General features: G+C 45.8%; 2 protein-coding genes across 2 annotated transcripts; both read left to right on the forward strand.

Annotated features, from left to right (window-relative positions):
• Positions 1 to 5,161: 5,161 nt before the first annotated feature.
• On the forward strand, positions 5,162 to 6,953 carry Triagg1_10905 (uncharacterized protein; the record flags this gene model as incomplete). Its single annotated transcript, XM_062895028.1, has 2 exons — positions 5,162 to 6,109; positions 6,168 to 6,953. The coding sequence occupies 2 exons, from the start codon at positions 5,162 to 5,164 to the stop codon at positions 6,951 to 6,953; spliced, it is 1,734 nt and encodes a 577-aa protein (XP_062750131.1).
• Positions 6,954 to 10,482: 3,529 nt separating this feature from the next.
• On the forward strand, positions 10,483 to 10,842 carry Triagg1_10906 (uncharacterized protein; the record flags this gene model as incomplete). The annotated part of the gene is made up of 1 exon (XM_062895029.1): positions 10,483 to 10,842. The coding sequence occupies one exon, from the start codon at positions 10,483 to 10,485 to the stop codon at positions 10,840 to 10,842; it is 360 nt and encodes a 119-aa protein (XP_062750132.1).
• Positions 10,843 to 14,708: the final 3,866 nt, after the last annotated feature.

Genomic DNA, 14,708 nt, shown 5'->3' on the forward strand with positions numbered 1-14,708 from the left:
GTCAAAATATGGGACTTCATCCGCTTCTAAGGGGCTCGCCCTAGGTCGAAAATAGAGAGCTCTTGTAGCAAGTACGTCGGGTATCTCTGGTTTGGGAAGAACCGGTCTTTTTTGGAATGTAATGCCGCTCGGTTGCTTCCCCTTGGGCGGACCATAGTTACAGATTCGATCGGACTTCTGGCATTGATTGCACGTCGGCTTCACTTCGTTGCATTTTCTGTGCAGCAGTTTACACTTGAGTGCGAGTGAGTCAACGAAGCTACTGAAATGTTTTATCAAGCAAGAGATAATGGCAATAAAGGATACAGCGCTGCGTAACCGCCTGATACACAGTTTCAGGAGCACTTGGGGGATAACCCATTGAACCGAAAACGGAAATCTCACCTACTGACAATCCTACAGGGTAAACGTACCGAAATGCAGCCTCCTCGACTCTTAGGTCTCCCGGCGCGTGTATGCTTCTTGCCAAGAATATTACGCGGTAGCGAGTTGACGAGTGCAGTTGTGGGAATCATGATATTGCGCCTGGGATTTAAAAGCGCGACTGTGCGTTTTAACAAATGATACTGGGGGTTAACCGCTAGATGTCAGTTGACACCTGGTGATTTCAATGGACACTTGAGGTTAATTCGCGGAGAACGCCTAGGCCTAGTACAGGTAAGCTAAGAGGAGTATAAGCGTGCTAGCTAAGCTTCAATGGAGAGTCACGTGGATACCAATTTCAAATAGAGACTCGATCTTGTATGGGCAATGTGTCGTACAAATACAGCGGCGCAATGGTATATGCAATGTCAATGACGAAGTCCGTGAAGAATCGACCAATGACAAATGTGGCCAAGTTCAGCACGAATAGCTGTAGAAAACTACCCAACGATGAGAAGCAGTACGATCCTAGAAGAGTCCACTTTCTCCCAGATCGACGGCTAAGCGGTGCTGTGGCTAAACCACCCACGACACTGCCGACAAGGGGAGCAGAGAAGACAAGGTCTTGATTACGCGTAATGAGCGCGAACTCTCCTGTGGCTAGGTTAGGGTGGGCCCGGAATCTCTTCACCTATTGCGGCAAAAGTCAGGATGCTGCTCTCCATAGCCGTATAGCCATAACAGAACACGAAAGGTGAGAAGAACACATGCGAAATATTCTGCTGCGACGACGGAAGATATGACTTTGTCATCGTACCTAAATGAGAATGACGCTGCGCCGAATGAAAGGTAGAAGAGGATCAAGACTACATTAATGGCCCTATGATGCGGTGATACTGTCTCTGCTGGATTCGTAGTGAAGGTGGTAGACCCTTTTTTTTTGGTCACTTGCGGATTCCCCCCGTCATCCAGTGTAGCATTCCACTTCTTTGGAGGGGAAAGTAATGGACATGTCGTCCATGATATAATCAGACTGTTGCCGTGGAGTACTACGGTTCAAGTAGGAATACATTACGGTGCAAATAAGAAGACTCTATTCACAGCGAATTTTATGCCGCTTTCGGAAGCTATTAACCGTTATAATGAGGCTCTGAAGAGTCTCCTTCTTTCCAGTCAAGACAATAATCGTCTCCCCCTTCCCCGAGTATGGGATCTTTATTAGTATGGATATTTTTTCCCAGCATTTATTTACTCAAATCTCTAGCCTAAAAAAGACTTACCAGTCCATCTTCACATTAGCCGATAAGGAAAATAGTTGAGAGTTATATGCGAGAGTCAAATTAGCCGACAATCTATCATTACATTTGTTAGATTGTATTCCATAATTCCCCAAAACTGAACATTGAAGTCCCGTCAATTAATGAGCCCATAAAATCTCCAAGAAACCCAGTCCCATATTCTGGATCATTCACGAAGGAAGTGCTCTTGTTGGTGTGAGGGAAAGATTCTGCTGCTGATTGACCAGGAGCTGCCTCACTGGCGATGTGGTTCTTGTTATTAGAATTGCTTTCCGCAATTGAGTTGGCTGTCTGGTCACCAGCAGATATCATTGATTGGTATGAGGGACAAATCTGCTGAAGAGCCTTAAGGAAGATCCCTCGGTAAATGGAAGCGACCGTATATATTTTTTGCAGTTCTTCCATGATGACCATGCACATCTCAAGTTTATGGAACCTTAGGCGTTTTGTAAGTAAATCCGCGGACTCATAAAAATGCATGTGCGTTTGCATCGCCGCAGCTAAGAGTGAGGGTCTGTTATATGTTAGATATTCTATTTGAGTCAACTGCACAAAGCCAGGAAAAGATGCATGACAAAGTAAAATATTCACATATACTCACGTCATAGGCCCGGCGAATATAAGAAGACCGTCTTCCGCGAGAGTATTGAAAATACTATCCGTTTGGGATGCAGCATTACTAGCTTTCAATCTCATCATACGCTGCCAATCTTTTTGTCCAGCAGCATCGAGGCCGGTTGGAGATTTTGATCCATAAGGTCGATACAAACAGATTAGAAGCGTTCTGCTCCCATGCTGCTTAGCAATAATGTTCCCTAAATAAGAGGTATTGGGACTTACTGGTAATGCAAATGAACATGGAATGAATGGAATCGTGCGAGATTGGTCAGACCAGAGTCGTACTGCCCAGGTAAAGTGCCTTGGAGAATCTCTGATTCGACGGACTCAAACTGTTGGATGGTTGGTGTTGGTCTTTGAGATTGATAATTCATGGCAATGACAGCACCCAGTTGCTTGCTCAGTTCGATTAATGTCACCCAGTACGAGGCAAGCCTGGACAAATCACTCGGGAGGAACCCGGCGGATGTACTTTCAGGGATTCCTGCGACGTCAATTAGTAGGTCGGCGGCTATTGGCATAGGAACGTCACAATCGACGAGGTTAATTCGTAGTGGCCTTCCAAAACTCATCCCAAGCCAGCAGTCTCGATAAAATGAGCTCCACCAAAGCCGGCGCCACAGGCACCGTTGTCGATCCGTGACAACACAATTAAATTTCGAAGAGTCTGGATTACGATGCAATCCTAGCATCTGGCAAAGATTGATCGCGGCTCCTGTCCAGTACCATGGCTGCAGATACTCATCACGTTCTGAAATCCAGAATCCCATTAGCAGAGATGATTGGATAAGGATAATTTTGTCCGTTTCCTCGCTGATGGTATACATGCACTAGTATGATGCAGCGAATTAGTGGGTGTGTTCAAATAGTCAAGCAATCTCGATCCTTCAAGCTAACCAAAGACCATCATTCACTCACTTTGGCACGGGAATACATTGAAGCTTTCATTTCCTTTCGAGATTTATATCCCTCCTGCTGATATACGTCGGGAGAGACAAACTGTGACTTGATTAGCACTCCATGATATCATGTGGACTTGAGAATACCCACATTGACTGCAGCGGAAAAAATACTCCAAAGTAGCAAGATGTTGTACTCGTGAAGTCTCCCATTGTAGTGATATTCTAAGATGTGATCAACCTCAATTACTGGCATAATTGGATGAACATGGTGGAGGTAGGCCCGAAGGAGACTTTCACAACTTTTTGTTTTGGGAAGCGTAAGCACTCCTTTCGCCTCAAGATAGCTTCGGTCCGCGCTAGAGAGAGGTGACCGGGCACGTGATGGAATAAGAAAGTGTGTCGATAATGGCTTCTTTGGCGAACAAATATCCAAGGTGTATGCGGGTCCCGTCTGGCTCCCTATGTAATAGATCAGCTAGGTCATTGATCGTCATGAGGTCAAATATCTCACCACTGTAAAAAGGTACTTGGCCATTCCTTCGAGATTGACCAAATGCTGCCGTCACAATCTCAAACCCGCTTTGCTCTTCACTCTCAATGTCACCTTCATCTTCAGTGTGAACAGTCGTAGGTCTGGGATTTTGGGATTGTTCCAGCGACGATGTTTCAACATCAACTTCATTGCACACTCCGCCTTCTCCTTCTCCGGAGTCGCCGACAAGGGTTGAAGATATCTTTTGAGTGTTAGATCTACTTCACCCGGTTGAATTCGAAGAGGGGAGGAGGGCTTACACTAAAATTCGACTCGTGATCAGACGGAAGATGGCATATAACATCAGAACCTCGTTTGGGACCTGGGTCATAGCGGCGATTGGCTCGTGGGTACGTCCTTTGAGCTCTGCAGTCATAATAATTAGGAATACTATATAGTGTCAATTTCTGATTAACAATTTCACACTCACTTCCTTCGCTGCTTTGGGACCACAATGCACTCGGCCCGGTCTTGCGTACAGCCAATGCAAGGCTTGCCCGTAACGGCCAAGCTGCATCGAACCTTGCGTTGTCGGCAGCCCTGACAGGCAACAACGCAACGGTAACTACGGCTGGGGAGTGTGTGATCGGTAGCTGGTCTGTCCGACATAGCGCCCACGGATTTGATACTGTTGAAAAGTCGAACCTCGGAGGACCTCGAATTTCGGGCGAGTGAAGAAGGTTATGAACAACCTGATGAGTGGAGAAAGTGAAAGACTTTTCACCCGAGTGGGCAAGTCTTCAATACCACATGATTGCTTCGCGGAAGATACGGAGCTGTATGCGATATGGAGGTAGTCAATGTCTGTTGGCAAAAAACTAGGGCCCATGATTGATGTTGTTCTCTCCCTAATTACTAGTCTCCTGCATGAGGTGCCCATTCAGTCATCCGCCAGCTTCATCTGTACGGCCAGTTACAATGGCAAGAAGGCCTCTGGCGAAAAGAAACAAGCTCTCATATATCAAGCTTTTTATACCAATACTAAACATCCAATACATTTAAGAGGGCGGTCAGTGAAAGATTGGGGATGGTAAACAGAAAAGCGGAAATCAGTGACGAATAAGGCGGCCACTAGATTTCCTTACACTCTTCCGCCCGCTTGAGGAAATAAAAAAAGCCTTGGTCTTCCGCGGACCGAGGTCTTACATTGCTACTAGGCACAGTTACATTCGGCCGCTTAATTGTTCACAATAGAACATCCCTGAGATACTACGTTATTTCATATTCATCAGCAAATCGGAATTCACTTCAAATGCATTGAAGTGGACATCGGTTGGGAGGTGGCAAATATCCTCGGAGATTCCAGCACGGAAGAGTTGGTAGAGCAGTTTGAACTATGGTAAAAGTTGTACATATTTCTGAATATAAATAGCACAGAACGATTCTATTTACCCTGCCATGCACTCTGCTCTCCTCAACTTGCTCTCCTAAATCAAGTGGCTTCTAGAATGCCTGCAACACACACAACTCTTCCCTGCCCGGAGATTTACGGCCCGGGCACCTTTGTCGACAAGAGCTTTCTTGCTGTTCCTGATGATGCACGTCGAGTCTTCGAAATTCTTGCTAATGCGACGCCAAACTTTACGAAGAATCGCGACGTGTGGGAGTCGGTCAAATTTCACGGCCATGAGGAACCCATAATCCCAGGGCCCCTAAAAGCCCCCGTCGTTGCCGCTGCACTTCATGCTATGTGTGGCGTTGTAGCGAATGAACTGATTGCCGAACGTGACGGCCAAGAGCTGGCAGATCAGAGTGTCATCATCAATACCGATCAAGCTGCAATCTGGCTGGGATCTGTATTCACCATTCGACTGAATGGATACGATGTCAGCGAGCTTGTGAAGATAGGCAAGGGGTCCTCTATCTTCGATCGTGATTTCGAAAAGGGTGTTTTTGATAGCCCTCTTAGACTGAGAACCACAGCCATTTATCCCACTAAAACGCCCGGTGTTTGGTATCAGCTTCATGGGTCCCTTGATGCGGACCCTGTCCTCCGAGCCATCGGTGTTGATCCTGCCACCAAATGCGACTCCCTGGACGAGGCTTATGACCTTATTCGCGAGCAAGTGCAAAAGTTTTCCGCAGACGAGCTGGAGATGATTATGTTGAAGAATGGGTTTTGTGGGAGCATCTGCTACACTCCAGAAGGATGGAGCAAGACTTTGATGGGGAAGCGCCTACAGAACCACCCCATTGTCAATTATTCTCGTCAGTCCCATGCTGTACCTATACCTCCGACTCCTTTGCCAGTCTTACCGGGAGACAAGCGCCCGTTGGCAGGTATCAAGGTTGTGGAACTTGTTCGAATCATTGCTGGCCCAGTGATTGGAACTACGCTGGCTGCATTTGGGGCGGACGTGATTCGCGTCAATTGTAGTAAACTCCCAGACCTAAACGTAAGATATAATTCCATTTGGGGCTTTATACCATGAACTGACTTCGTGTAAACCATAGGCCCTGCAATTGGCGCTGAATGCTGGAGTGCGAACCATCGATCTCGACCTCACAAAGGATGATGATCGAGCTCGGCTGGAGGAGCTTGTTCAAGATGTGGATATTTTTATCCAAGGCTTCCGGCCAGGTTCCTTGGAGAGGAAAGGTTACGGTTTGAACCACCTCCTCGAGACGGCCAACAAACGAGGTAAAGGGATTGTTTACGTGGAAGAAAACGCGTACGGACCTGACGGTCCTTTCTACGAGAGGCCTGGATGGCAGCAAATTGGAGATGCGGCCTCTGGTGCCTCTTTCGTGACAGGGCGTTCTCTTGGTTACACTGATGGAACCAGTATTCTGCCACCTCTTCCCATTTCAGACATGACTACGGGACTTGTTGGAGCTCTCGGGGCTTTGATGGCTCTTCGTGATCGCACGCGCAACGGAGGTTCCTACCGCGTGCTCAGTTCTCTAGTCGCGGCGGATGCGATATCTCTTCTACCTGAAATTGGGCTATATTCACCAGAGGTGGTTCACCAGAACGAGAAGACCTTCCAGTGGGAGGGTATGGAACCTTCGCAGTACGTTTCGGAGCTGCTCATGGTAGTGATGAATGGTTGGAAGAGGGTCTATCCGGAATATTTCGCCCCAGACTCGCCGATCATGACAACGTTTGAGAAGAGTCATTGGGGACATATGCAATTGCTCAGTCCAGTTGTTAGGCTGGGGGTTGACTTTGCAACTCCTCGTTGGACTACACCATCTGTACCTCACTGCTATTATGACCGCAGCATTACTTGGCATTAAAGATTCATCTCAAGAGATACTCTAGCATCAATTTTGGGCAATTGTCTCTCGCTTTTTCTTTCCTTTTTCAAATTAGTAGAAATTTCCCACGTGTTTAGACAAAACCTCGAAGAATGTGAATGTTCCCATAGCTTAGTACGAGGTAGCTACTGATTTGATGCCTACGCACATCAGCCCTAGTGGCAGCGGCCGTTGGTTCTTGGTTAAACCTACTTTATGTATCATTTTATCCCGATTTCAGATATTGGTTGTTTGCGTATAGTTATGAAATTGTGGTAGGGCCGTTTGTTTATTTGCGCACGAGCTATACAGTGGCTACCTCGCGGGCCTCAATATTCCAGGTACAAAGGAACCACTACGCTAAATACATTGGTGAGCAATCAAAAACACACACAAGGGCGGAATGGCGAGGACGTACTTAGTCGGGGAACTGTAGCCGGAAAGGAGAGAAATATTCATCTTCGGCTGATCCGGATTAGAATTCTGCGGCTCGATTTCCCATGCTTCCATATATACCGAAGAATAACAAATTTGATACAGCAGCTGATATCCCTTGGAAAATGTGATGGACTAAAGCAGAGTTTCATTCCGCGGGCCGAGGTGCGGGGCACACGGAGAGCTCGACAGTCGCATACCCGGCACCAGATCATGCGCCTTCAACACTCGTTAGGCTCTAGGAGTGTCAGGCTTCACTCTGACTTGCCAGCTGCTCATTGATCTAAAACATGTGAGAAAGGAGCGTGACGAGTGCGTCGCAAATTGCTACTTACTGTACCTTGATCTCTTTTACTTGCGTAATGTCATCGCGTATCAGGTTTGTTTGTAAGACTTGGTTGAAGCCCGATTTTCGTGTCTCACACATTAATTCTATAGTCAAAATAAAATGGCAGAATGAGAAAATATTTTTCTTATGGGCTGAAAGTTTTTTTTGGATAATCCTTGATTGATTAGAAGTATCTGTGTACGAAACTATCCATCTGGATATACGAAAGTATTGGAGAACCGCATTCTGGTAGGTGTTACCTCAAGCTAGGAGCCGCTTTCTTGCTGTTGATGAGCTCGACAAGACCTTTGTCCCGTTGGCTCTCTACACTCGCAATGTCTGTCCCTTCCAACATGTGCAGCACACTTTTGTCCAACTCTTGGATTTCCTTCTCGCTGAAAGCGAATGTATGAGCATCCATGTCTTCTAACCATTTTCGAATGCCCGGACCCAGGTGAGTGATTAGTCGATGAAATCCATCTTTTCCTCCCCCTCCGCCGAGAACATTGGTCATAAAAGGACCCGTAAATGCCCATCGAAGGCCGATTCCCGTGGTAACGCAGATATCTCATTATTCTGTCAGCTTAATTCATTCAGGGTGGTAGTCGTAAACTCTCACCACAAGCTTCGGCCGAGACAATGCCTCGATGAACGAGGCTGTATGCTTCCCTGGCAAGAGCTGCCTGAAGTCGATTTGCCACAAAGCCAGGGCATTCTTGGTTTACTAAGACAGGGCTTTTGCCCATGGCTTTATAAAACGACATAGCAGTATCAACTGTGTATGAATTGGTTTTGGCGTGTGGTACGACTTCAACCAGTGGCATCTTCACCATAAATTAGCTATGATCTAAGGAGTAATCATGTACAGAATAATACCAAGTGTGGCGGGTTGAACGGGTGGCCAATCAGAACACGTTCTGGATTTTGGCACTCGCTAATAAATTGCGACGATGGAATACCTGATGAAGAAGAAGCTATCACCACATCTTTTTTCGCTTTCGCATCTAAGAGAGCCAAGAGACCTCGCTTTAGATCTGGCCTTTCGGGCGCATTCTTTGAGTTCGTCAGCGACAAATGAAAGCCATGTTCAAACAAACTCATACCTCTTGGATGAAATCTACTTCACTGCAATGATCACCCAAGCTTTCGCCCACGAAAGTGCAATTGGATATAGATGCATCATCATGGAGACCAAGTTCCTTCAGCATCGGCCATGAATCTTGAAGGTATGCAAAAAGACGGTCTTTCGCACCAGGAGCAGGGTCAGACACAATGACCCTCAGTCCACGGCTAAGGAAAAGAGCTGTCCAGCTGGCACCAATAACACCGGTGCCTACCACTCCAACTGTCCTGATGGATGATTGCATTTTCGATATCTGATGATACGTGATTAAACCTGAACTGTGATTTGCAGTAATAGTTAGAAGTTGATTGGGATGCTTATTTTGCTTTCTATTTATAATGTCTATCTGCATACCCCTTTTGGGGACCGCATCTTTCGGGCCGAGATTATATGCCATTTTCTTCTAAATACATTATGATTAAAAAATCGAAACCAAGCGCTAGAGAAGCTCATAACGAGATGCGTTAAAGACTTGTTACTGCATGCGGATACTGCCGAATTCCTCGGGCCACGGGGTTGATCTGCATTTTGTCACGCCTACTATTGTGATGCAGAGGACACTGGCTCAAAATTGGCCGCAAGGAATGAACTAACTGCTCTTATATCCTTTTGTTTTAAAAAAAGGGAGGGGGGGATTGTTGCACCGAGGATGCGATATGAGAGGTGGCAATCCTCAATGTAGCTGCGTGCACTAACCTTTACTGCTGCTATAATCATTCCGTACTCCTATGTAAACATTTGGGGTGGGTGCAACCATTCTCGCGGCTGCGCCACGCGATCAATATATGACCCATCTTGGTATACAATACATCCGCAACTCCGAACACGCGACTCGCTACAAGGTTCATAGAGACGCTGGGCTGTTCATGTAATCGCATTGATCCCTTCTATTACAATGGCCGAGGCCCCACAGATGGCGAGTTGAAGGAAGCAACACCATTACCGTGATATGGGGACTATGAGATTTTAGGCCAATCTACAGTAAAGTTAGGGACTTTCTAGCAAGTATCCAACCCGGGCTGACAAGTATGCAAATGCCCCGATTCCTGCTGAATTAGCCTAAACTAACCTTAACTTACCCTTAAATTATAAAATAAAATATATACATATATATATATATACCTATACTTTGTTATAGTGCACTGCTTATCAGGCCAGGTTAGATACTTGCTAGAAAGACCCCATATATGTCAAATCCATAGAATCCCATATACTTATTAAGCGCCTTATTACAACTTTAAGTATTAGGTTAATAGCAATACACAATACAGAATACGCAATACGCAATATGCAGTAAGCAGAATGCAATACGCAATACGCAATACGCAATATACAATACATAATACATAATACATAATATATAATATAATATGCAATACGCATGGGTCACAAAGTCAAATGACATATGTGAACTCTGAGCTGTCCGGACATGTCCTATGTTATTGTAAGCTCAAGTAGAGGCTCACACAGCGGTATTTATATCCTTTGTACGCCGCAAACCTAAACTAGAAAAATACACAATTATCAATACACTCAATTAGCTCTAAAAACTGCTTTTGCGCTTAGCTATTACGAATTGCTGAACTACGTGTTATTATCCCCATTATTATACACTCAAAGCCCACCACCCTGCAACCTATAACATGCATATCTCTCTACTCGCAACCTCTGTCCTTCTCGCTGCCACGCCTGCCATTGCTAGCCGCTGGGTCGTTAACTGGGAGCAAGTTGTTGGCGCTACCTGCTGCGCCCGTGGGACCTGGTGGAACGATGATATAAACAAGGCGTACTCCGTCTCCAACTTCGACGAGGGCTGCCATGGCGCCACGCAGGTCGAAGGCGTTAAGGAATTCTGTATCGACTGGGGCCATGGGCGCGGCCACTTCATCAGGCTCACGGGTGAGAAGAAGTGCATGCTCAAAAGGGACACCACGGTCATCGAAGAGAGCGACTTCCACGCCACGTACCAGACAGTCTTCAGTACTGCGGACTGCACGTGGTGAATGTTACGGAGGCTGGGGCCGCTGAGGCTAAATATGCTCTTCCTAACAGCGCTAAGTTTAAACTTGGGCAGTAGATGGAGGGGGGTTAGATTCGTCGCAAGTCTGAGGTTAGTAGTTGTGGTTTATGCGAAATGAGGGAAAGGGGCTGGTATTGCATTAACTATTAGTACTAAGGTCACGGCGGGATAAATGAAATAGTCTGAAATAAGTAAGGAGGATAATACTGCTGTTTTTATCTCTCTTATTTAGTAGCTGGGTACCTGCTAGAGAGAGGTTGACTTAGATCTCTCTGGGGAAAATAGTCTATTAGTTTTTCTGTTCAGCTATTCAAGTTACTTCCCTTGCAAATTAACTACTCTCAAAGAAACTACTATCTTCAAAATTATAATACCTTTGATTAATTTCGTAGCGTAATATTGTTGTTTTATATTGTCTATGGCGATCAGCTGGAGCAATCCAAGACGTGGAAACTTAGACCTCAATTAAGTTAGGATCATTCCAGTTATATTCGAAGCCCCCCAAGAGCTGACTGGTATTTCGTCCACTGTCATCAGCGGGCTCCATTTACAAAGCTGTTTGTAAAGAACTTTGCGACTCTTCCTTGATTCAGTCTAGTGACCTCAGAGATACCGGATCTTGCGATGATGGGTAGAGGCAAAGATAACTGTCGGAAATTGTTTTGATAACACTGTGAGAAGTGTCTTATGCTGTTCGAACAGTTGTTGTTCGAAGAGAGAGGAAACGAGCCTTTTATAGACGATGAAACTACTGTTGAGATCGTCAAATGGCAGCTTTGTTGTCCCTGTGGGAGAGCAACCCGCTTGGCCTCCTTACGCGGAGCTGGCCTAGCCATCAGAGATCGCTATCCGGATGGCTACGGCTAACCCGACCCACCCGGAATCTTGCTTCAAGGTACAGCAGTTTGTGCAAGCGCCATTTGTGGGATTATGATTGACCCATTGAGTTGCATGATATATGGCCAGGGACTAGCCTTAACCTAGGAACGGTGGATTTTGGGCCAATAACTTTACATGGAGCATTGGCCGTCCGATTAATAACTGCTGCGATATTAACTATTGCAAATTAAATAATACGACAGAGGGAATAAAAGACGCTAAGGGTTGTTGATAACTGTACCTTGGGTATAAGGTGAGGTAGAAAATAGTTCTTTGGTTGTGGCCGTCTAACTAAGTATCGTAATACAAGATAGTTATTTTAGAAATATGGTAGAATACGTAGATATCATTTTGACTTGGACCTCAACGAATAATTACTATTCTTTTAGTTCTATCGCCAAACTATCTTCACCCCGCGATTTCCTCCAGTAGTTCGTTGATGCCAGAAGACCCGAGCAGCCTGTGAGTAAAAACCCCCATTTCTTGACGAATCCTTCACTTACTTCCCAGCCGTTGACTGTCCATGGCTCGCCCCAAATCATACAGCCGCGCTGTTCTCCATCAACAAATCCTTCGTACAAACTCTTGGCTAGATCACGATGCAGGTCATGAGAATCATATTGCCCATAAAGACGGATCAGATTGTCTCGCATAATGTGACACGGGAATATGTCTATCCAGTACGCGTGAGGTGTGGATTTCTGCAAAGTGGTGGGCACAAGCTCAGGTGGGATGGAGCTAGGCGGATCTATGGCTAAGCTTGGAAGGTTGATGGTGCCTCCACATTCTAGAGGAAGTTGTTCTAGAAGAGATAGAACGGCCATATTGAATAGTGAAGCGCGCTGAACGTTGTATTGAACCATGGTAAGTAAGCAATGGTCTGGGCTGAGCGGGAAAATGAGAGGAGGCGTTGCCTGTCCAAAAGTTGCCGCTGTCGTGTAAAACATGAGAGGCGGGATAACCATGTTTACTTCTATTTTCCAGGTTCCTGTCGCTGGCTCAAATGAACTATGAGGATCTATGTCGAGTGAATCCTGTCGAAAATACTTGGGACTGATGAGACCTTCGCTCCTAGGCATAGGCGTGTGTGGCGGTGGCGCTCCAGATATCAAAATGCCGAAACCATTCCAGGAGGAATCGATGCTGGACGTAAGCTTTGCATAGGTGGCAGTCCTTTTTTTCTCTCCTGGCTATAAATCAGTTTTACATACGAAGAAGCGCACCATGGTTCCCAAGGACTGCCTGCGACCTCGCTATATCTCTCATTGGCTTGGTAGCTCTGAATTTGAAGAATCTTTCTATACTTACGTGCTATCCTCTGGCGAAGACGATTCTGCCGCTTCTTTCTTTCCACTGGATCTATCACTCCTCTCCAACAATCCTGGTCCATACCTATCTAACATCACCCCCGTCAGATCTATCACACGAAATAAACCAGGAGTGCCCTGAATTTTAGGCATTTGGGCTTGCTAGTGGACTGTACCTTAGAGCTGTTATAGATGGGTGACAGTATTATCTGTTTCTGTAGTTTTTCATTGAGAAGAATGTGATAGTGTTGAATACTTCTCACGGAGATGTGAGAATAGGAGGCAATAAAGACGGCGTGAATCAGTCCGCCAATGCCGGGCTACCAAATTACCAAGAGTTTAATACAAAACATTGACCCACTGTGATAGTTGGCTGTATGTGATTGGATAGCCAATTAGCAATACCAGCCTAATGCAAGACCGTGACGCGCTAACGCTTGTTTTGGCAATGCCAAGGCTGTGTAAGCCAAATCCACCTGGAAGAATCCTGAACTCAGAGGGCTATATAATCTGCTTGTCATGGATATTGCGAGCTCCTTCTTTCATCTCGCACAAAACAAACATCCAGCACATCCAATTTAATCATACTCGTCTTCCATTCCTCAAAATGCCACGTCTCGCTGGAATCGCCGATTTCAATCCTGAAAAAGACATCCCGTCTCTGAGCGGCAAAGTTGTCCTTGTTACTGGAGGTATGTCTTGAGTACATTATCTTATCTCGCTTTATAACTAGGACACAATTTCTTATACCTATTACCTCAGGAACTGCCGGCTTGGGGAAGCAGTCCATTCAGGCTCTCGCAAAGCATAATCCTCAGCACATTTATTTCACTGGCCGTAACCAAAAAGCGGCCGACGCTGTCATGAATGATATCAAGGCAGAGAATCCAGGCGTGGGATTAACTTTTCTAGAGATTGATTTCAGTTCTCTTGAGTCAGTACGAGCGAGTATCAACCAATTCGCACACGGCCGGTTGGATATCCTCATGTGCAATGCAGGTGTTATGGCAGTACCTCCAGCAGTAAGCAGAGATGGATTTGAGATCCATTTTGCAGTCAACCATTTGGCCCATGCCATGATTATACATGAACTTTTACCAGTTCTCACGCGAACTGCGGAGATGCCGAACTCTGACGTGCGAGTCGTGTGCCTAACATCAGAAGGGTGGAAAGGACACCCACCGAGCGGCATATGGTATGATAAAATGCAAACGGAAAAAGGTGGAATGCCAATTTGGCTGTTAAGATACGGGTAACATCACATCTTCACTCACCTGCTTAAATTTGAGATATTGGAATAGTTGTATTGACAAGAAAATTCCCCATAGCCAATCCAAATTTGCGAATCTTGTATATGCGGCGGAACTTGGGCGTCGATTTCCGAAGATAATGGCAGTCTCAGTTCACCCTGGCGTTGTGAAAACAGATTTGGTAAACAGTCTATCGTTTGCAGATTCGGCCTTTTTACATGTTTCAAACTTTATCCTAGGCACTTCCATCCTTACTCCAGAGGAGGGCGTTCTCAACCAATTATGGGCGGCTGCAGGAGCAAACAGGAATGAGCTTGTTAACGGAGCGTACTACAAGCCGGTGGGAGTAATGAGCAATGGCGACGTGAATAAGGACAAGATGGCTATAAATGAAGAGGTAGCACATAAACTTT

Source organism: Trichoderma aggressivum (genome assembly GCF_033847375.1).
Source record: "Trichoderma aggressivum f. europaeum strain CBS 100526 chromosome Unknown scaffold_094, whole genome shotgun sequence".
Lineage (NCBI taxonomy): Eukaryota > Fungi > Ascomycota > Sordariomycetes > Hypocreales > Hypocreaceae > Trichoderma > Trichoderma aggressivum.